Here is a 22,413-nt window from a genome sequence, read left to right on the forward strand (position 1 = left end):
ACGTTGATTTTTTTTTCTTCAATTAAGTAATAATAATAAAATATACAAAAAACGTTGGGTATGATTCAATATTCACGTTAAATTAGATTTCGTATATAATTTCATTTAAATGCATTTTTTTTTTTGTTCAAATATTATTTTCATTTTAACTTAATAATTACACATTCATTTTTTTTTATTTGATCGCTTTAAATGAAAATATTCTCAACAAAATGATCGGTACTAACCAAAACACGGAATCGAAAGAAAGTCTGCAAAAAAAAATTACACCGAATTTCACACAATTGAAACCGAATTCTCTCGAGAGGAAAAATGTACACAAAAACTTTTGTATTTTTCTTACTTTTTCTTTTTTGTTTTTCTTTTTCTTTCGAGAAAAAAAAACGAAATAAATCGATTTTTAACACACGATCGTTGCAGTTGCCACCGAACTTAATTTATTTTTTATGGCTAACGTCGATATATATATGACTGACATATATATTTCAATATATATATGTATATATTTGTTGTTGTTTATTCGATTAAGTTGCACGCGCTATGGACATCTTAGATGATCGAGTGTCCAAAGTTGACTAATAACAGCGACGATATCTTCACTAACAAATCATACAATCGCGGAGAAAGACACACACGCTCGCAAAACCTGAGCAAGTGAACAATCAGAAACGGTGATGCCGAAAAACAGCACTACAATGAAATTAATGAAATAATCCAAATGCAACACGTTGAATATGTGCGTGAAAACGTTGAGAAAAAACTAACTGATTTAAAAAAAAAAAACAACGAACAAAATTTTTTTTCTTCAGGTTTGATATTGTGTTTTCTTGCAAATTTCAATTACATCGTTCGGTACGAATGTTCGATGTGAATGTTTCGGAGTGGTCAATACAAATATGTGCAGTAGTTTTTTTTTTTCTTCGTTGGTTGGTCTCTCACTGCGATCGTTTGTCTCCCTAGAAACCGATTGATAATTTATTTTCGGAAATGAAATATCGTTCTTCGGCGTATGTTGCTCCAGTCTAAGCAGCGTCACGCTAGTGCAGTTACTATCCATAAACACAACTGGATAGTTTATGAAAAAATTAACGTAAAATATGTTTCTGATTGATTTTAATCCGCTTGTAAAGCGTTGAACGCATGCGCGTTCGAACGCGCTATCGCCGCACATGGCATCGAGCCGCTAAGAGAGCTTAACATGATGTTGCTGTTTGCTGTTTTGCTGTTATTTTTCGTACCGAATAGCCACAGACATCAGTGTGCCAACACTGGAAATTCACAACCAAGCTACGGCTACGGACCTATGCATTCACCATTCTGCAACACAACACATTTAAAAAGCGATTCGTTATAGACGCATACTTTGAACGTATATCGAAGCAATATGATGCATATAAAATAACCAATGCGATCCGTTTACAAGCGACAAGTATTTCGAAAGAGAAAAACGCTTCACTCTTTTTGCTGTCTGTGCTTAGCGCTTTGGCTCATGCCTTGTAAATAATAATGTGTTAACGTTTGCTGCGTAGTTGTTGTACATGACCAATGGCGAGAGCAAAAGCGTTTCGACGAAGCACACACACATACAGAGGGAGATATATACACACACAAACACGACATAAGAACGAAACATGAAATGACCGGCTGGGGTACAACTTGCTATTGAATGCTCGGTAACCTTAATGGTTCAGCATAGACAATAACAAAAACAAAAACAAAATGAAATAAATTCACCTGATGCGATCAATATTTTCAGTAAGATATGAAACGATGAACCCTTTCATTTGCCAAAGGCACTTCGTTATGAATAGAAAACGTTCAGAATGAATGGTAACGAAAAGTGAATTTGTGAGAGGCCACTTCACTTTGCATCATAAACAAGGATGAAGAACGGTTCCTCTCTTTCTTTTTCGTTTCGTTTCGTATCACTTTTTTGGCTGCAACTGTTGCGGTCGATCTTTTTTTCTGTGCTTTGTATCGCTATTTTCTCATGACTTGTGCTTCATTGTAAATAAGCGGCATGAATACCAATGCACAAATGATTAAAGGTGAATCTTATATAATATCAATAATTTTCAGAGCGAATGTACAATCGAACATCGATGGAATTACATGGACTGCAAAAAATATAATACAAATAAAAAAAGAAGAAGTGGAAGCAACACAGCGCCACCCGGGTACGGTATGTCAACAGACACACCGTCTGAAGACAGAAGAAATGCGAGCAATTGTCATTGGAAAAACTGCCTTCGTCGTACGAAATAACGACGACGACGACGGTGGCGGCCAGAGCGAACGAGCGCACCCGCTCGCAATGTACACTTCGACCATATAACATCGAATATTGAATTGTACAATGCGGCAATACGACCGGGCGAATTATTATTATTGATCACATTACATGTGCACAATCGATCGAAAATGGAGTTGATTATGAAGAGAGCTTTAATTCGTCGATCGAATGAATTATGAAATCGTTGCATATATGTAAATTCGAGTGGTTGTGTGATTTCGTCAATATATAACGTGACAAAAGCCCAAAGAAGAAAAGACAGCAACAGCAACAAGAGCAACACAACAAAAACGACACCAGTTCAACTTTCCATTCAATCAAGTCGATTATTTTAAATAGATTCAAAACTGGATCGCGTTGAATCGCATTTCAATGTACATATAATCACCATTTTGTTGTGTATCTCATCGAGAAAAAAAAGCATTCAACACTCTACATTCTGAATTCTTGGTACGTTTTGCCTTTTAGACGCAATTAATTCAACATGTGCCTTCATTCAACATGCCAACACATTCATTTAATTAAATGTTGTCTATTGCCTGGTAATTATCCTGTTTCTCGGGCGTGTGTGTGTGTATGTATGTTGCAAGGAGAAAGAACGTCACGCAGCATTTGAAGTATTTGTTTCGAAACGGGAATAAAGCACATGAAAAACGAAATCGTTTCCCTTTTCTAACTAGTATCGCGTACCATTATATCGTGCACAACAACAAAAACCGGCAATGATCGTGCAACAAAGTGAATTCAATATTTTAAAATCCAATTGAAATCTAGCCCATATCAAATGGCTGATTCAGAAATGGAAAAAAAAGTCCAAAACATCTCCAGATCATAATTGTTAGAAAGCAAACGAATATGGCTTTGATTGACCATCAGCTCTATGTGTTGCCGAGAATTCTCTCGTCTTTGTTAATCGCTCTTGAAATACAACCGCTTGTATGACGAAATATTGCCATACTAGGAGTGATTCGTTAACATTTCACTTTCATTGGCATATTTAAAATCGCAACGGTCTTTGCTCGCCACTTCTTCTATGGATTTGACATAATTTGAATGGTTCAAAAAAAAAAAAAAAACGTTGTGCTAATTTTAATTCAAATTGGCAATTTTCACTCTCATACCACCAGTTACGCCAGATGATATTTTTATTGTGGCTCGGCGCTGGTGTCAACGCTGATAGGAATTGCGATGCATTCGAGATGAATGATGCAATTGAAGAAAGAAAAATCTGTACACCGTTGCACACGTTCAAATTGCATATCATGTGTGCTACTTTCACGCGTGCAGAACGATACATTTGACAAAGTCGTCGATGGTTCGAAAATTAACAGACGGCCGATAAAAAGCGGGCAATTGCAACCGCAAAATGAATTTGCTGAGAATAATTTGCGATGCAATTGAGTTAGATTCAAAAGCAATGCGAAAATTGTCATGGAATCGCTTATTTAATGTTTGGTATTAATTAAAATGCTAGGCTCTTTTTTCTCATTCACTCTCCTCTATATTAATATCGGCTATGTTTCGGTCGCATATCCCAGAGAAACACTGTCTCAAATTAAAGCGCGTTGTGCACACACCGGTTAGTTTGTTGACGTGTTGGTGTTTTCTGTGTGTTGGGAAAAAAAGAAATTACATAATTACGATTTTGATCACAGCACAGATGATAGCGGTACATGGGATTTGGTGGTTCGGCTTGAATTTTGCTGTGATTTTTGTTACGTTTGAAGATATTAAATCAATACCAACTGTTATCTAATCCTAATGAATGTGTCACGCGCGACTCACAACAACACTGGCGACGCATAAACACACACACACACACACACACACATGCACATACAGAGGCTCCAAATGGATGGGGCCTCAGTCTGTCACTGTCTCTCTGGTGAAGCATGTAAATCGATATAATTAGTGCGATTGGAATGTGCTTTTGGAAGAGCTTTGTCGTATCTCTTTATTCGATTTTCTTTCCTTTTTCTCCATATGGTACGAATGTGCTGTTGCTACTACTACTGCCGCTGCTTTTTTTTCTTTTCTCCAACTCTAATGACAATTATATGGCGTGATTCTGTGAAATCAAACATAGCAACACATTTTCTGTGAGAAAAATCGCCGATAATTCAATGCAATCGACTGATGTCGATTTCCACAATTCAAATATATGACGCTACAAAGAAAAAAACCCATCAACGAAATGAAAAGACAACACTGTTATGGCTAAAGATTATATATGAGCTAATTTATTTTACTCGAAACAATATTCTAATAAGATTGGTCTGAAGCAACAATTCTATTTCGTAATCATACTTCTATTTCACAACCGGCAAATGTGATGTGTTCGACGACGCAACACCAATGGCCGGATACATTTCACAGAAGAAGCGATGAAGAGGACGGAGAAAAGCTAATAAATCTCACGTTCCGATATATGTATTACGGTTTTAGCGATGAAGGTGTGTGTGAGTGTTGTTTTTTTCTTTCATATTTGACATGGTTATTATTAGAATCTACGAGTTTAAAGCATGTCCGGAGGTTGTTGAATCGACACAAAAGAAAAAAGATGATATTACAATTTGGTGCAAAATTCCGCATTTAAAGATGTGACGTGTTGAAACTATGGGTTTTTTCAACAGGTGTGCTTGGTATACGCCTTCTGTTGAACCACTCTATGAGCGGCGGTTAGCGGCTACAAAACCAGTTGAAAACTTTAACCATCGCCTTTTTCCAGCAGAGAAAATTCTTTTACATAAATACCGATAAGCTAACTGAAATCGGTCTAATTTGCATATTTTTTTGTTTAATTCGACGGTTCATGTTAATAGAGATAGAACAACAATGCTATTGCGTTGTTTACATCATAAAACCATTGATGGGCTATCATTATGATTATTGCTGTTATTACAAAAGCAACGTCTTTTTGTACGAAAAAAAAGAGGAAAAAAAGCTTGAGCAATCCGTCGAATGTCTTAAGCTGTTGTGATATCTGGATGGTATGGTGTAGTTGTATGCGTGCGTGAATGTGTTTAGATGCCGAATGTATCTCATGGTAAAATGTTCATGATTGAGATACTGTAACTCAATCATGCACGTGTTATGTGTAAGCATCTTTAAATTTCCTCGAAATTGTGCGATGCGCAACACAAAATTTCGAGATACCCATTTCGTATGGCTGTTTATTTTGTGCGTTAACGCTCCTTTGCGTTTACAAAGTGATTGTTTTTCTTCAATTTTCTTCTCTTTCTTCGGTGATCGAATGCGCTCGAATTCGCTTTACGCTCGGGACTAGCGAATTGAAGACAACAATCCAAATAGATATGTACTTAGAACAAATAAATAAATTAACACCAACCCATTTCTATTTTCACTATTTCCTCGCAATTTTTGCGATCATCGGCCAGTGCATGAATGTTCAATTGAACTTTGAAAATGTGAAGGAAAGAAATGTGTCGTTTATTCTTCAATTTGTTACCAAGCAGTTTTTGCATTCGTTATGAATGAGAATAATGAATGCGGCGGTCGCAAGTTGAGACACATTCACGATCTACCGAATGGTCATTTTGTGAAAGCCTGCATTGAATCCACGATTAATGTGAACATCGAACGCACAGTAGGCAAACGCATTGAAGAGAGTTGTGTGGAAACATTGTGCGGTCGCGCGATCGGTCGCGATGCGCGAATGTTTGGCGTGAGCCAATTAGCTCATTTGGAATTAGCAAATGGTGATGGGGTTTTGTGGGCCAAGTGCACAAACACATAACAATAACGTTTGGCCGTTTACTATAAAAATTCGTCGAGTTCAGATATATATTTTTCGAGTTTGATTATGTATCGGTTATGTCACCGTCGCCAAAACTGAACCAACAGCACCATGTGAACGAATGAATGGAACCGTTCAACTGAGGTGGAGAAACAGTGGAAAAAGAAGAGAAATGAGTTAGAGCCGCTGGTGCGATTGGTGATTTGCATTCGATGGAGGAACAGCACAGCACAGCATAGCACAGCAAAATTCAATACAGTTTCATTTATGACGATTTTTCTCTTTCTATGCTTTGTTTTCATGACGTCTTTCCTTGTTTGAATTTATGAAATAGAGAAATCGTTCCGAATCAATCGACAAAACCATTACAAATAAAAATTCAAGTCCAACATTTCAGCAATACTTCTTTTTATTTCACCTCATATTCGGCGGTTGCGTTGAACGCATTGCGCTCCAAAGTACAAAACATTTACCAAACCATCCCAGTCATCATACACGACATATTTCGACAGGTACAGAGGAGATAGATAAAAGAGGTGGTACGCGCGCGGCAGGTCATTGGGGTTACGCGTGTTGAACAAGCGGGTTTTCCGACTTTTTGACGAAATCCATTCGACGATTGCCAATTTAATTTGTTCTATTGTATGCATATTCATACACGCACACCAATACAGCTGACACACTAAATTTCGAGAACACTCGTCAACTCATCGATATATCCGTAATTTCCAATACTTTTCTTTCCCGAACACATCACATGTGATTGACTCAGTCTCATTTTTATAAAGAAAAACATTACAAATTGCGCTTGACACTTCTGCCGGATTCTCATCGTAATTAATTCGTTTGCGCATGCCATTTGAGACCGGTGGACTTTCAGATAGGCTTAGAATAAATATGAACAGATCACTATTGACTGATTAGTTAATAAGACTCACAACAATGTTTATACAAACTAACAAGAGTCAAGGGATTCAATGTTTCAAGCAAACAAGAACTGTTCAGTTTTTATTAATTAAGCCATGAGCCGAGTTGAACAAATGAAATATGATGAAATTTGCTTTTAACATGGACGTGTGATATGACCTTGACGAAAAGATAATCAGTTGTCGTGTATTTAGTTTAAAATTCGCTTGAAATGGTGTCAATTTCATATGTTATAGGTGAGATACTTCAAATTTTTGCGTTATGCATGTACTTTTCATTTTCTTGGTATTTTTTCGCTCTTTTTCTCTCTCTCTCTCTCTCTCTCTCTACCTCTCTGTGCTTCTCTTTCTCGCTCTCTGCCTCTCTCTCTGTGTGTGTGTCTCTGTCTTTTGTTTTCGTCTAGTTTTCACTGCGCATGATTTTAATACACTTGAACCTATCATTGACCAAATTATTCAAGACGAGAAACTTTAAACAACTAATAACACAAGCAATAAACGCTGTTGAATACATCAAGTCAATGTTTACTTGTGTTACACGCTCAAACAATTTCTGGTTATTAGCAAAGATTAAATAGTACGACGATTCCACGTCAAAGCCCAAGCCTAATATTCATGTGCATCGAATTCAAGTTTTTTTCCCACTTCTCTCCAGCGAATGAATCGTTAAAGAGTTGTTCGTTAATAGTTTGTGAACAATCAATCGCAATAGAATTTTCTATTGCGTTCAATTGTATGTTTATCGTTGTGAATTTATTTTTTCCGGCGTCGAGTTCAACTTTCAAACATTTTTCGACGTGGAATTGTCGAATCGATCAGGCGAAAAGGAATACGAACAGATGGTGAAAAATATACTAAAAAAATGTTTTTGAAAAAAAAACTGTAAGAAGTTACTTAATTGCACTGTTCGAGAAAACTGCGTACTAGCATAATGATAGAAAGAAAAAAAAAAAAGCAAAAAAGTGCATTGATCTCATGGTCAAAATGTTATAATTAATATTGAGCTGGTTCGTAATTGGTTACAATATTCTTGAAAAGGAGTGCAATCACGGTATAGTCATTGTTTGCTCATTTATTTTTATCATTTTTTTTCTTTCTTGACGTGTTGCTGTTCTCTTCAAATGAATTCGGTCGGTCGGACGATGCTTCTTTTCTCCGTTGCTCGCCCGAGGCCCATTAATCAACTACTACTCCAATTATACTTGTAAGTTTAATTTTATTTAATTACTCATAAATTATCGAATGAAAATATTTGTTTTGAGTGGCAAAATGTGTAATTTATGCAAACCGACAATGTTCGGCCATAGCAACCACAAAAAAGATGCCATAAACTATTTTTTTTTAATAGTTACCAATTGCCATAGATTTTAAGACATTATAAATGTTACATAGTTCATATTTTGGGAGAATTTCGCGCGTGATAAAACCATTTCTTTATTTTGTTGTTGTTTTCTTTTTCACAGCCTGCGGATCCATCCAAAACATATTGAATTGGTCCGAAAATTACGCAATTGCAGAATAGGTGAATGCGAACCGCATGTGATCTGATTAATCGCTGAAATGACCGAGTTTTGCGATTCGCGTTGAAACGCGATAAATTTGAATTGACGTTTGGGGAAATACCCGCAACGAATTTCGGGAATTCCATGCTAGTATAATTAATTATATGCATATTTTTTTTTCCTTTTCAATGCTCTGTGAAAACATAATCATTTCACTCTGTCTACCGCTCTCCTCCCCCCCTTTCTCTTTCTCTCTCTCTCTCTTCTTCTCACCTTTCGAACGCTTTCTTTGCACCGGCAAATCATGAGATCTAATTGTTAAAATAGTAATGAATTAGTTGTTAAAATATTTAAATAACTAATTGAATAATTGACGAATAGTGTGATTGTAAGAATAGTACACTATTCGGTTTTTTTTCTCTCCTTTCTGTTGCGAAAGTAACAGGCGATGTGATTTACAATGTGTTTGCATGCAATCTGAAATGATGAAAGAGTTTTAATTCAGATTTCTCAAATTGTCTTTACATTGTCGATGCAAGGTCAGCGTTGCACTCGTTATCGAAACGCATATTTCAAAGAGAAACAACATTAATCATTTCGTTTTTTTTTTATTCTCTCTCTATCTCTCGTTTGATACTATCATTCATTGCTTAAATTATTCATTGCGGAATTTTTGCGTCGCTGGCCTTACACAGAGTCTAATTTAATTTGTTCATCTAACGAGGAACAAAGCGATCTTATTGCAAAGACAAATTACGATTCTTTGGAGAATTTCAAATTGAAAAATTGGTTTGTTTTATAAGAAAAAATGGATTTGAACATTTGCAGCGACATTCTTCCAGGGGAAAAGAAAAGTGTGTGTAATTAAATCGATCGGCAGGAAAATTTAATACAATCTTTTTAATAGTGGTGTAATAGATGTGACTGGAGCTGTACTTAACATCAAATGTTATGACAAAAACTCATACGAAAAGTAGCATTCTAACTGCTCTCGAAATTGTGTTTTGTTCACTGTAAACAAGTTCCAGGCCACATAGAATTTTGTAAGTGGAACACCTTTTGAACAAGACAAAAATACACACAGAAACCAAATTGATTTGCGTCAACCTTCCATCAATCAATTCCGTTGACCTACGTGTTCAGTGCATTAAGGATAAATTAATAATATCAAAATTATGTAGGATCTAGTTTCGCACGTTCGCATATTCAAGTCGATTGATCGGAACGTTTTTTTTTTATTCAAGGAAACATATGTCCTACATCCAATCTCGAAATACGAGAAGCACCGTTTCTTTTTGTTTCACGTGGAAATTGCAATGTGTTTCGCAACGGAATGGGCAAAGCTGTAAAAACAAAACACGAATAAAGCTTTAAATCGCCTTTCAAAAATCGCCGACGATTGTTCGGGCAAAAAGCTTCGAAAAACAGCGAAAATCATCGCTAACTACAATTTATTATTCATATATACAATCTGGATAAATTATGGAAGATTATCATCAAATTTCCAACTTTGAAATTTTTCCATTTATTCATTTTGCAAATTAACATTGTATTTCAATGAAGCGTGCAAAATGTTTTTTGCCCGTGCTTTGAACAACGATACTCAGCGACCTCTGTGAAGTATTGCGGCCAGTGGACAGCAGAGCTTTACTAATCACGATCGAACTTACTGTTAAGTATGAACGAACGAAGCGGTAAATACTGCTTTTCGATCAGTTTTGTATCAAATCAGTGATATTACATATCCTGGCTATTGACTTTGAATGAACTTTTATCAAATTCAATGTAACATTCAACATGATTGCAATTGGCTGTACAAAATTATGTTAAACTGGAGCATTATCATCTGGGATAGGATACTTTGAGTTTCGTTTTATGTTTGAAATACGCAATTTTCTTCAACCAAATACTCTCTTTAGTCACAACGGCAATCATGAAGCGCAAAGAAGCAAAATGTGAAGTTGCGAACCGAGACATATTTCATTCGGTGACACATGTATGAATGAGAAAATGACTCATCCGAGTGAGAACCGCTGAGTTATGGCTTTTCTAATGTTATTTGCATTGTGATATCTTATTTTCAAATGAAAGCGGCCATAAATTTGAATGGCACGTGAAAATAAAATGCGTAAAATGAAATGAATATATGCGTCGTATAGATATTTTTCCGGCGTCCAATTGTGTATTCGACGGTGGTCGAGTGAGTACGTGAATGCAATTCAAACATTTATTTATTTGTACGTTATTCTATTGCGAAGCATACGTTATAACAACTATTACGCTATTCATGTGAGTTGAAAATGTACGATTGAAAAGCTGATCTCAAATTCAACAATAACATTGATTTGGTTGGCGATTTTTCTGCAGAAACAAAAAAAAAATACTCAATTTTAATTGCACTCTCAGTAATTTTCGTGTTCATCATGCAATTTGTTTGCAGACGTTTAATGGCTGTCATCACAAATGGGAATGCGAATGTGAAAAACAAAAACAAAAATAAAAATCATTGCAATTCACATGCAAATTCGATTAAAATCACACAGAGCGCGATCTTATGGCCTCGTGGTCGATCCATTCAAATTGATAAAAACAAATATGCCCGTGTGTGTGTGTGTGTGTGTGTGTGTGTGTGAATGAATAGCGCACATGGCAAAATCAATTAAAATGCATTCCCGATTTGGTGCAATTCCACACTAATCTCTATTCAAATTTATCACATTCAGATAAATAAAGAGACAGACTTTTTTTGTGGCTGTTGTTGTTGTTCAAGAAATGCAATATGCTCTTGCAAATCCTCTATCGCAATGACAATTAAAATCTATCTAATCAGAACCTTCAGATTAAGATGTGTGTGTGTGTGTGTGTGTGTGTGTGTGTGTGTGTGTGATGTGCACTTGGAATTCAACGGAAGAGTTTTTCCGCAGATTAAATAATGACATTTTAGTAACATCCATCTAATAACATTCGACACTGTAAATGTGTAATTTGCGCTTGTCCTTTATTTATTTTCGTCAGAAGATTGCACAAAATCGACGCAACGGAAATTCTTTTCAATTTAAAGTTCTCCCCTTGATTACGCTAAATGAATGGATTTTATTGACATGTTAAAAGTGTCTGTTGCCAAGGTTCGACAAAGAGTTGAAAAATAAAACCAATTAAAAATTACATTCTTTTTCGTTGATGAATTGGTTGTTGGTTGTTGGCAAGTCGATATCAAAGGAAATGGCCACCGTCTTCGCACAACTGATTTCCAACAGTAATTAGTAAATGTTCGATTAGCTATTGCATCTATAATTGTTCAATAAATATTCAATCTGATCCATTCATGTTAGCATGAACGGAAAAAAGCTAAACCCATAAATTACCATTCACCGCATGAAAAATCTACAAAACAATCGAAATCCATTTCCAGTGAGGAAAACGAATATGAGCAATAACAATGGAAACAACAACAACTGTAAAAGCCACATTCAGTTTTTATATCGTTTAAATAGAAGTGAAGAAAAAATTAGACGCATTTTTATTGCTGAAGGAGTGATTGGGCCCATTTGTTTACTATCAAGGTATTTCTGCAATAGAATATGAGGAAATCATCTAAAGCTTACTTGCAAAAGGAAATGAGCCGGCTTTTCGATCGATGCCGATACATAGAGAATGTTCAAATAGAAAAAAAAGGTTACATTTAAATACAATATTTATTTATAACAATAAAACACACAACAAAAGTAATCTTCTCTGAATGCAAACCACTCATTCGAACGGCTAAACTCTTTTCTTAGAATCAGAAAGAAAATGATGTTATAAGTATTTTTGATTTGTAAAATCAAAACATTTAATTGCAATTAATAGAGCATATATTCTCACTTGATCAGCACTAAGCGCATATGAACCAATTGAAACGATTACAAATCGAATTGATAATGTGATTAGTGTTTGTGCATATAATTCATTACTTGCTGTCACTAATATTTAACGATATCGGACTTGAGCTCAATGGCTTTTAATTTTAGCTTATAAATGAAGTCATTATTTGCGAAATTAATGTCTGCATTTAAAATGAACATCGTGCCTATGCTCACATTTTGTGTTCTTTCCAAAGCGGTGTTCAACACAGTTTTCGATGGAATCTAAGCAGCCGTTTTTTTATGGGCGTCTGAAGGATTTTTCAAGAGAATCAATGGACATCGCCATATCATCTTATTTATATATTATTTTTCAGACGAAAATAATGTAGAAGATTAATGAACTGGCTATTTTTATCTATCTATTGTGATCTGATTGAAGCTGATGAAGAAGAAAAAAAAACTTTCACTCATTTTTACTTGTTATTCGAAGTGCTTAAGATCACCTTGGTAGTTGTATTGTTTGATTTGATTCTTGTATTTAATACCGTTTTCTTTTTCTTCAGATTTCATCCAAGTTGGTTGAACCAACCAGTTTTTCATGGAATCATTTTCATAAAGAAATGCTCAAAATAGATTTTTTTTTATTGCCAATGCGGAAATGTCAAGCACACATACACCAAACCATATTTATGATTCGGTGAATACGATTTCTAGGAGCGAAGAAAAAAAGCTGCCAATGGACCTTCGTTTGCCATTTACTTTGAGAATTCTGTTTCCATAGCCACTTGAGTTTATCGATTGTGTTGATTTTATTCGAGTTGTCGATATTTTCAGCAGCAAAAATAAGGCAGGCACTTGACTTTTTTCTCTCAGTCGTGGTGAAGTGGATACGTCGCTTATAAATGGCACAGCAATTATTCGATGGTAGAATCTCTCTCCCACTTTAAATATATACATGAAGTAAACATTTAAGTCAGCCAGCATGTTTCACTCGATGGCAATAGACTCTTTACATTATGATCTTTGGCGACGAGGCAAATAATCAACGGTTTAATATTTACATATTGAACGTATGATTATCGTTCAGGAATAAGAAAATAATTTAAAAGGCAATTCTTTTAATGAAATTTTTTTTAAACCCTTAATAAAACCTATATGGAATAGGAAATCCTCAATGTTCAATCGACCAATGACGTGGTGGAATAGTGTTGATGTCTTTTGAAACATGAATATTCTTGTCGAAGTATCGAGGAAAACGAAAACCACTTAAAAAGAAAAAATAATATTTATTTTCATCAGGAGCGAATGATTCAAACTTGGATGCCATAGTCCAGCAAAACAAATCGTATTAAGATGATCATAATATGATATGAAAGTATTGAGCAAAGAATGCGAACTATGCAGTTTAAGAAAATTGTGGAGCAAAGGGCACACCAATTAGTCAATTTTATGACGCAATTTTTATCCATTTTCAGAGACGCTTGACTCAGGTGATGGAGTTTTTTCTGACAGAAATATATAATAATCTCTCTCAAATCGGTTCAAATCGCGTGCAATCATCTTTACTACTGGAAAAAGCCATAAAACTCAGACACTTCCAAGTACTCACCAATTAATTGGGTATTTCATGTTTCTGAATCACAATTCCTGAACTTAAATCTTGCATTATGATTCACATTCTTTTAGAATTGTGAACGAGTGCAATCGCAAAAGAGTTGCATGTTAATATATTTGGCGATATAAGTGAATCTTAATCAAGAGTCGTACAAGTAATGTAAGATCAATGAGTAATAAATACGCAATAAGCAGAGAGTTACGAAATTACAATGAAAACCAGTTTTATGTATTCCATTTAAATCGCCTATTGCAATAATTGCATGCAGCCAACAAATTAACGTGCATAAACTCTGTCGACTGTGTGTGAGAGACGAGCGCACACTGCTGGAATAAACATCCACCACAATTTGAAATCGAATTGAGTGGTGTTTATTTTTGCACTGTCACTCTGGCGAATGAAAAAGTTTTGCGCGCGAGTGTACACACACGCACACAAACACCGCCGACATCGATAACGTGAAACATAATCTGTGATGATGGAGTGACTCGTTTGGCCCGATCACAACAAGATACTCTGATTACGAATATGCTATTTTTGTTGATCACTTTTTATTCATGTTTTTCACATGTAATTTAATAGTTTCTTGAGTGCGCGCCTACCTCGTAACGTAATCTTCCATCAAATTTGTTGTGATTTCTTTCTAATTCGCTTTATCGATGAATTCGACTGTGCAATGTGCACACGCGATGCAGCGCCTAGAAGATATCTATTCAATTTTCAGGCTGTTATTTGCTTGCACAAACTACCAGCCACTGTTTGCAACTATACGAAAAATGGGTGTCATTTGAGAGATTGTGTGCACGTAATATTCATACAGAATAATAACGGCAAAAGCTATATTTTAAAAACGAATCTGATTGGACCAACGTCAAAGCATGGACAAAACAAATAAAACATGCACACTGCACAGCAACCAAATCAGGAACAAAAACATTTGAACAACTGCTGTAGGATGAAAGCGAAAAAAAAGATCAGAGTGGAAAAAAATGTGGTCAGAAGAATGATGAACGGCCGGATAACTATTTCTTTCGTCTGAAATTAAAATCGACTAGAAATTGAGACCTTCAACTGAAACTTTGAGCACTCACTTTTAGCATCAATACTGTGAGGTAATAATTGACTGACTTGAATGGTTTATTCATGGTGACAACATTTGGTTTGTTTGTCGCCAATGATTTAAAATCTATTTGGATATTAGCTGTATTTCGTACGACTCTTTGAGAATTTTATTTGCCAAATATTTCATGATGATCGCAAATATCGTCGTGCATCGAAGGATGACAATATACAACCATGTATATGAGATTTCATTGACCAAAAAATTATCACTCTTTTGCACTTGCTAAAAGCGTTTTTATTGTTGTCGTCGTCGGACGGTTGAATGGAACAAGAAGAAGAAAAAGAAGAAAAAAAAAACGCCAAAGAGAGGGTCAGACAAGTCAGTCCGTGCAAGCCGTTTACAAGGTGGTTTCCATAGTTGTGCCATTCACTTCAGATATTTACCATAGCGTGCATTCCTTAGCAAAGTGAAAACGAAAAAAATAATTTCAATCGTAAGAATCTTCACTGGGATTGTTATCGTAAAGCTAATTTGATTAGAATCACGCATGTCTATACAATAGCCGTGTTATTATCAGTCGTTTTGCATGGAGCAAATTTTTTTGTTTACAAGAATTTGAAAATCATTTCGAAACAGGCAATTCACTGATCTCTCCGGTTGTATTGATGTGAACCGGATTCTTGCGATAATTGTCATTGAATGACGCGGAGTCGGATTGTTTGGCAATTTTAGGTAGTCAATGTACGCGGATTGCATTGAAAGAGCATGAATTCTCAGTGACTGCAGGCAGGATTACATCGAAGAAACGGTGCATACGTAATATAGACAGCGTAGAGTGCAAAACAAAAAAGTATTTACAATGTCGTCAGAGTAGTCGGCCTGAAGAAGTTATGAATGTGCGTGCAGGCAAAGCAGTGGCAACGAATGAAAAAAAAAAAACAAGAAAAACTACTAATCAAGTTCTGCGTGGCGAATCCGTATAACTGAATTGAGCTCCAATGAACTGAAATGCAGCGCATTGTCCAATGCGCGTGTCAATAACACTTAAAAGGCACCAACATAAAACACAGACCAAAAAAAAGAGTCCACTGACGTACACGCTGGATATAATTGATAGGAATAAAGTGAATTGATCCGTTGAACTAACGTCAATGGAATGCAATTCATGCCGAAGATGTGAGGATTTTGGATGAGTGTTGAACAATCATCGTCTTAGTAAATGCAATAAAATCTCCACTTTTTCCAAGCCTCATTATTACATGATGCACAAATGAATGATTTGTTTTTTGAGAATTGGAAACATCGTCACAAATAATAATGGATTAATTACAGTTTGTTTGTTTGTTTGTTTGGTCGGATGCATATGAATGAATGGAAGATGAGAATGCTATCGTTTTGTGGTTTTCTGATTTCGTTTCAATGTGCATTTGGAATACGTCACGCACCAGAAAAGTCACGCTCAAAACAACGCTGATTGGGGATTTCCGATAAAATATGGGTAATAAAGTGATTTAGACGCAGGTTAAATTAGCAAATGATTTTTCTGAACTGAGGAGCATAGAAGCGCATGCAAAAATTAAAGCGAGAATAAAAAAAATTATGTCATTGATGTGGTGCAGTTACTTACGTTCCGTCATCGGTCCAGCTGAACATTTTTTTCAGACGCTTTTTATCCGGCTTCGGTTGTCGGGCCGCTTCATTAATTTCACTTATTGAACTCATTGTTTTTATTGTAAATTGTCTGTGTCGATGTTTTGTATTTGAGAAAACGTATCAATAGATTTCAACTAGAAATAAAACCGCAAATAAAAATATTTTATGATTTATTTGATATCATTCGACGTATTAAACTTTGCTGTGGAATTTGCTATTCAAATCGTTGTTATTTCACCCAATAGATGACATGATCACACAGTGCGACAGTAGAAGCTCTTCAACATCCGTATGGCAATCGGGTTTTTTTAATGCGCACAATTTTTTATTTTGAATAGATTTTCTGCATGATTATCACATAGGCACTAAGTAGGAAGTTGAAATCAATAACAAATAAATGACGTATCGCATGGCGTCTGCAAATTTGCAAATCTTTTTTTTTTCAATGGTTACAATTATTTCAGAAAATCATCACCCGAAAAACTTTCTGACTCGACAAAACGGGTGAAAATGAATCAGATCTCTTTTTCTTTCTTTCAGTCTTTCGTTTAACTCTTCGTTTCTTTTCTTTTTTCAATCACAAACCAATACCAATTTCGATTTGAATATACGCGTTTGTTTTCATTCCGATCACTTGTTACCGTTTTTACCATTTCACTCTCGTTCACAACGACGATGACAACGACAGCGATAGCAACAGTTGCTTTTCGATTTCCAAATGCAGTGAAGAGAAAGAAGCATGAACAAGCAGAAGAAGAAGAAGAAGAAGAAAATATGAAAGAAATGGTAAGTGATATTGGCAACGGAGGTTTGGTGTAATTGGCCGCGGCGTGTGACTTCATTCCTCTCCTTGTGTTTGAATGTTACGCAAAGAAGAAACACTACGCCAGACTCATATATTCGTAACTGTGGTACGATCGTTTTCTTTGTTTACGGCTTGGTCGTGCGCGCGTGTACACTGTACAGTTTCACCGCTATGCGAAAGCATTCAATTTCGATTTCGATACAATGAAAAAAAAAATGCAATTGTAAAAAAAGAAACAAACAACAACCATGTGTAAGCGACTCGCATCATTCCCAAGTTAGATTCCATGCTAGTTTATTTGTACTGTTTGAATTGTCGACTTTTTGTGGTGGCATTTCGAATTTGTAGCACAACCATACATACAACAAATCCAATGACAATTTCGATGGGTTCGATGGATTTTCACATTTCTTCTTCTTCTTCTTCATTTTCGTTTTCGTTTTTCATTTCAATTTAACAACCAACAAGAATTTAATGTTTATCAGAGGAAACGAACCATTGAATTAATGACAATAAAGAAGACAAAGTACACCAAAATGCTTGAGGAAACGAACGAACGAACGAATGAACAAACAGCAGAAGAAAAAAAATGTTTTGGAAGATGTCACTGCCATTTGCAGTCCAAACTGAACAGTTTTGCTAAGAAAACTTGATTTTATTATGGAAAAACACTACCAAGCCGCAGTCGCATGTACCGATTCGCGAGTTAAATTGATTTTGCGCAATAAAATAACGATCGTACTGGTGACATCGCAGAAAATAAAATTCGTTTTTTGAAAGGGAAATAAAATCAAACTTTGCATATGATGTTTTTGTATCGGCGGCACATTGGAATGTATCAGCCGAAGAAATCAATACAATCCAAATTGAATATTGAATAAAAAATGCCAGGCAAGCGATGAATGAATGATCGATGAATTAAACGAATCATTCGTGAACGCACAACGAAAATAGCAACCAAATGCTAACGAAAATGTTCAACAACAGCAGTAGCAGCAAAAAAGTCGATTGAAACTACCACAAAACCCCACAGCAAAACTCAACATTTAAACAAACACTCAAAACCAAATGAATTTGAAAAGAAAACGAAAATTCAACGTTTGATTCACGTCTTTTTTAAATTGCAAAAAAAATTTCCAAACGTCTTTTAAATAATAATTTGTTTACTTCAAAATCACACGCGAAAAAAATCGTAAAATTGTTTTATTTTTTATTTGTCAATTTCAGTGTTGTTGTGTTCACGTTTTCGTGGTTTTAAAGAGAAGCAAAAAAATTCAAATAGCAACTTAATTCCGACTAACTTTTATTTTTACACACACTGTCTGTTCGGATGTTGTTGTCGATATACGGCTTAAACAAATCAACGAGACGAACGACACCACTGTGGTCGATGCTTTTCAAACTGGATTGAATATTGTTCTTCTATTCGGTTTTCATGCGATGTTGATCCGCTAAAACGGAAAAATATGTAGGTATATAGAAGCAGCGAAAAAAAATCATCGACGGTAGCAGCAGCAGCAACAAAACAACACAGAGATACACAAAGCAGCGCGACGGCCAATGTGACGACAGCAAAAGTAAGTGAATTGTTGTTTGTAAAAGAAGAAAAAAAATGGATAAAAAACCAAAAATAAAAATACCCCAAAAGAACTTACAATGTATGCGAAATGCACAGAGCGCGCTTTATAACGACACAATATATGAAAGAGACACGAAATCAATGCTTCATCGTTAACATTCGCGCACACACTGCGCGCTCTCCAGGTGTATTTACAATATCGACGGTCATGTGTGTATGTAAACATGTACATGTTTATGTGTTGGCCTTTTAGATTCGTCTTTCTACTCTTCTCGTTTGTTGTTTCTTCGCTTCTCTTCTCTTTTTTTTTATATGTATATCTACTATATATTTTATATTTCTTCGTTTCTCTGATTACTTTAATTATTTTCTCAGTGCAGCTCGGTCTTTTTCTCCTTCCTGGTTCATACGAACCAAAAAGTGGAAAAATTAAACACTCTCAAATGTTTGTTATTACGCTCAAAAAACGATTTCGAAAAGAGAAGAAAAAAGAGCAAATAAAATGTTGTGGTATTTGGTTAAAGCTTAGACATTGGTGAGGCACGCGTGTAAGTGAGAACACAAAGAGACTGAATTCCACGAGCCAACTAGTTTTGTACGTTGAAATGCAGTCAAATACCAGCGATCATTTCGTATATTTGTGGTTTTTGACAATAATCTTATACATTTTTTTCTTCTTCGTATCCAAATACTTACCAACTTCACTGTCCGTTTGAGGCGTGTGCGTTAGTTATCTTACCACGCACACGCTGGCATTCGTAGAACAGTTTGGAGACTTTGCATTCTTTAAAGAATTCAGCAACAACAACATACACTCACACCTCGTTATCAATGCAATGACCTGCTTATAACCGATGAAGACATGCGACAAATTTCCATATCGTCCACACAATTTGACTTTTCAACAATTCTCTCCATCTTTCTCTCTCTTCGTCTTCCGTCTCATACACAAAGACAGACATTTCGATCAATTTACATTTTTTGCAACTTTAGAAATAACAACAACACACCTGATCAAGTGAATGTAAAATATAGCTTAAAACTCTTAATTCATATGTGGTGACTCTTCTTTGGAGCACACTCGTTGGAAAGTCAACCAAATCAAAAATAACTTATAAGAGGAACCGAATGAATTCGCGAATTTGTGTCAATCAGCTTTATCATAATCTATAAAATGACGCAGCAGGCGATCGAAAGTGATATCAAATTCTTGCGTTGAACTTTTACTATTGTTCTATTTGAAGGGTGCACTTTGACAAGTGCGCTATTCAAGTGGATGCTTAAGTTTGTCATTTGTAACCTTACAGATTTGTTATCATCAATTGACATGTTGGAACTACAATATTTTCACTGTTGGCAATTCAGGTTGTAGTGATATCGAGATTATCAAAATTTTAGTAGGAAAGTTGGTAGAAATGCGAATTTATTTATTTATTTCAAGAAAAATAATGAAACGACCATATATTCGAATTGTATGCCATTGTCAAGTGCCGCGCACAATTCCATTAGAGTGACAATTAATTGCAAAACCAATTCAAGGAGATAGATGCCGATTGCATGAATTTATTGTGTGGTTAGTTTCTCCTCTCTTTTTTCTGTATAGGCTGTGTGTGTGTGTTTGTGTGTGGTATGTGGAAAGTTTATCACACGAAACAGCTAATTTGTATGTTGTAATCAAGCATTTGTGCTAGCATAACCAGTGTGTAAATATTTCACACCGATAGTCCGATTCCGTTGAAGAAGTAAGGCAAAACCAGCAAAGAAATAAATAAATAGAAAACAATTGATGGGTGTCTTACACATGGTCATTCAATGCACATGAATCATTGTGAATGGGAAAAGACAGCATCACAACGGAAGGAGAAAGTGCCTTCTTTTAGTTTCATATTGCACTGTTTTTATTGGAATCAAGATCTTCGGAAATATTTTGAGCATTTAAATCAAATTTATCAATTTTTTATGAGAATAGTTTGTCGTCCCAAAAGTCAAACAGTAGATGTTACATTATATAACCGAATAAACTCATCGCTCAGCGAAATGCACGCGCACACATTCAAACGTTTAATGAACTATGAAGCAATAATCGCTCTGAAATTCATTTTACTCAATTTACAATTAATACGAGCTCGAGTTTTTTTTGTTCAAACTATCGGATCAACTATTGGCTGATTTTTTCGATTTTTTTTCTATTTTAAAACGTTTTCCTTTTCTTACTTTTATTTTATTTTTGTTTTTTTTTTATCTGCATTTCTTCTCTTATTCTAAAACAAAATATAACAAAGAGAACACTTTGTTTTCATTAAAATTCAACTTACATGCTTCGTCAATGGTATCCAGTCCTTAAAAAACTGAACGAAATTCAACAACGTATTATTTTAGTTGCTTCTGAATAAGAACTAAAAACTATTGAAACATCATCATTTATACGCCTATGAATAAAATTATAAATGGAAATCGATCAGCGTGATAGAATCCTAATTCATTGGCATGTGCCTAATTTTAATACATAATGGGAAAATGAGCAGACACCCAATTTTCTGTGAATATTTATTATATTTTATACTCGTCCTGTGCACAGCGCAATGAGTTTTGCTTTGGTTCTTATTTTGTGTATAGAATTTTGGGTCGAATGCATTTCTTCACAAATGGAATTTTTACATGATATTTTTTCAGCGTTTAATAGCGTTTCAGTAGAATATTTAAGCGCACTGCATTGATCTATGCATCATTAGATTTGCAGCTCGTCAGTATTTTATAAAAAAAATATTCTCATTAAAATCGAATATACGTCATCTGTTACTAATTCATTCGAATCGAACGAAAAAATCTCACGAATTATTTATATTGAACACATATAGTTCAATTCTCTCTGTGGAATTGGCCTTATTCATCTTATCAACTCAATCGATTCATTGATTTTAGATCAGCAGTGAATGGAAAAACATGATTTTAATGCATTTTCAACGGCCCGACGCGGAGCTAAATACGCGTTGCGTGTGTAAATTATTTTATGTGATTTTTTTGTTGATGGAGTAATGATGGACATCGCCGAAGTATTTTGTAAATGCGCTTGCGCATCTAACGTATGTCAGTCTCTGTTCTCAGTTTGGTACACAGCCTTGCTCAAGCGCGATGCTAGAGCAATGTTTATGTTTTATGTATTGGCATATTTCGACCGATAATTTGTCCCCTCAAAAATTCAATTCCGATGTAGAACTATTTGGGATGAAAATGTATCTGGCCAAAATTGACAGCCAAAGAACAAAATAACAACTTCTGAACTCTTTGCCGATAAATGAAACGAAAAAAAACTGAGAGCAAAAAAGAAACAAATGAAGTTGCGAGCAAAAGTGACACAAGTAGCCATTGAGCGGA

The 22,413-nt window shown here is 35.3% G+C and overlaps 1 protein-coding gene across 16 annotated transcripts in view; it reads right to left on the reverse strand.

Moving 5' to 3' along the window:
* LOC129579154 (ABC transporter G family member 20) overlaps positions 1-22,413 on the reverse strand; it is a 52,453-nt gene that overhangs the window by 25,625 nt on the left and 4,415 nt on the right. For 2 of the 16 annotated variants that reach the window (XM_055468863.1, XM_055468854.1), the window contains exon 1: positions 344-16,765. The exons of 1 other annotated variant lie outside the window; for it this stretch is intronic. Coding sequence is in view for 11 of the 15 variants with exons in the window: in XM_055468860.1 (XP_055324835.1) it covers positions 16,629-16,723 (95 nt within the window). In the remaining 4 variants the exon portion in view is untranslated. Of the gene's footprint in view, positions 1-227; positions 16,789-16,892; positions 17,241-17,304; positions 18,195-18,626; positions 18,911-19,114; positions 19,619-22,413 lie in introns of those variants that run through there. 13 more of the 16 variants (XM_055468862.1, XM_055468853.1, XM_055468860.1 and 10 more) reach the window with 12 other exon arrangements.

The sequence above is a fragment of the Sitodiplosis mosellana genome, unplaced genomic scaffold (assembly GCF_009176505.1).
Source record: "Sitodiplosis mosellana isolate CC-2019 unplaced genomic scaffold, AAFC_SMos_1.0 Smas_scaffold_6226, whole genome shotgun sequence".
Classification (NCBI taxonomy): domain Eukaryota; kingdom Metazoa; phylum Arthropoda; class Insecta; order Diptera; family Cecidomyiidae; genus Sitodiplosis; species Sitodiplosis mosellana.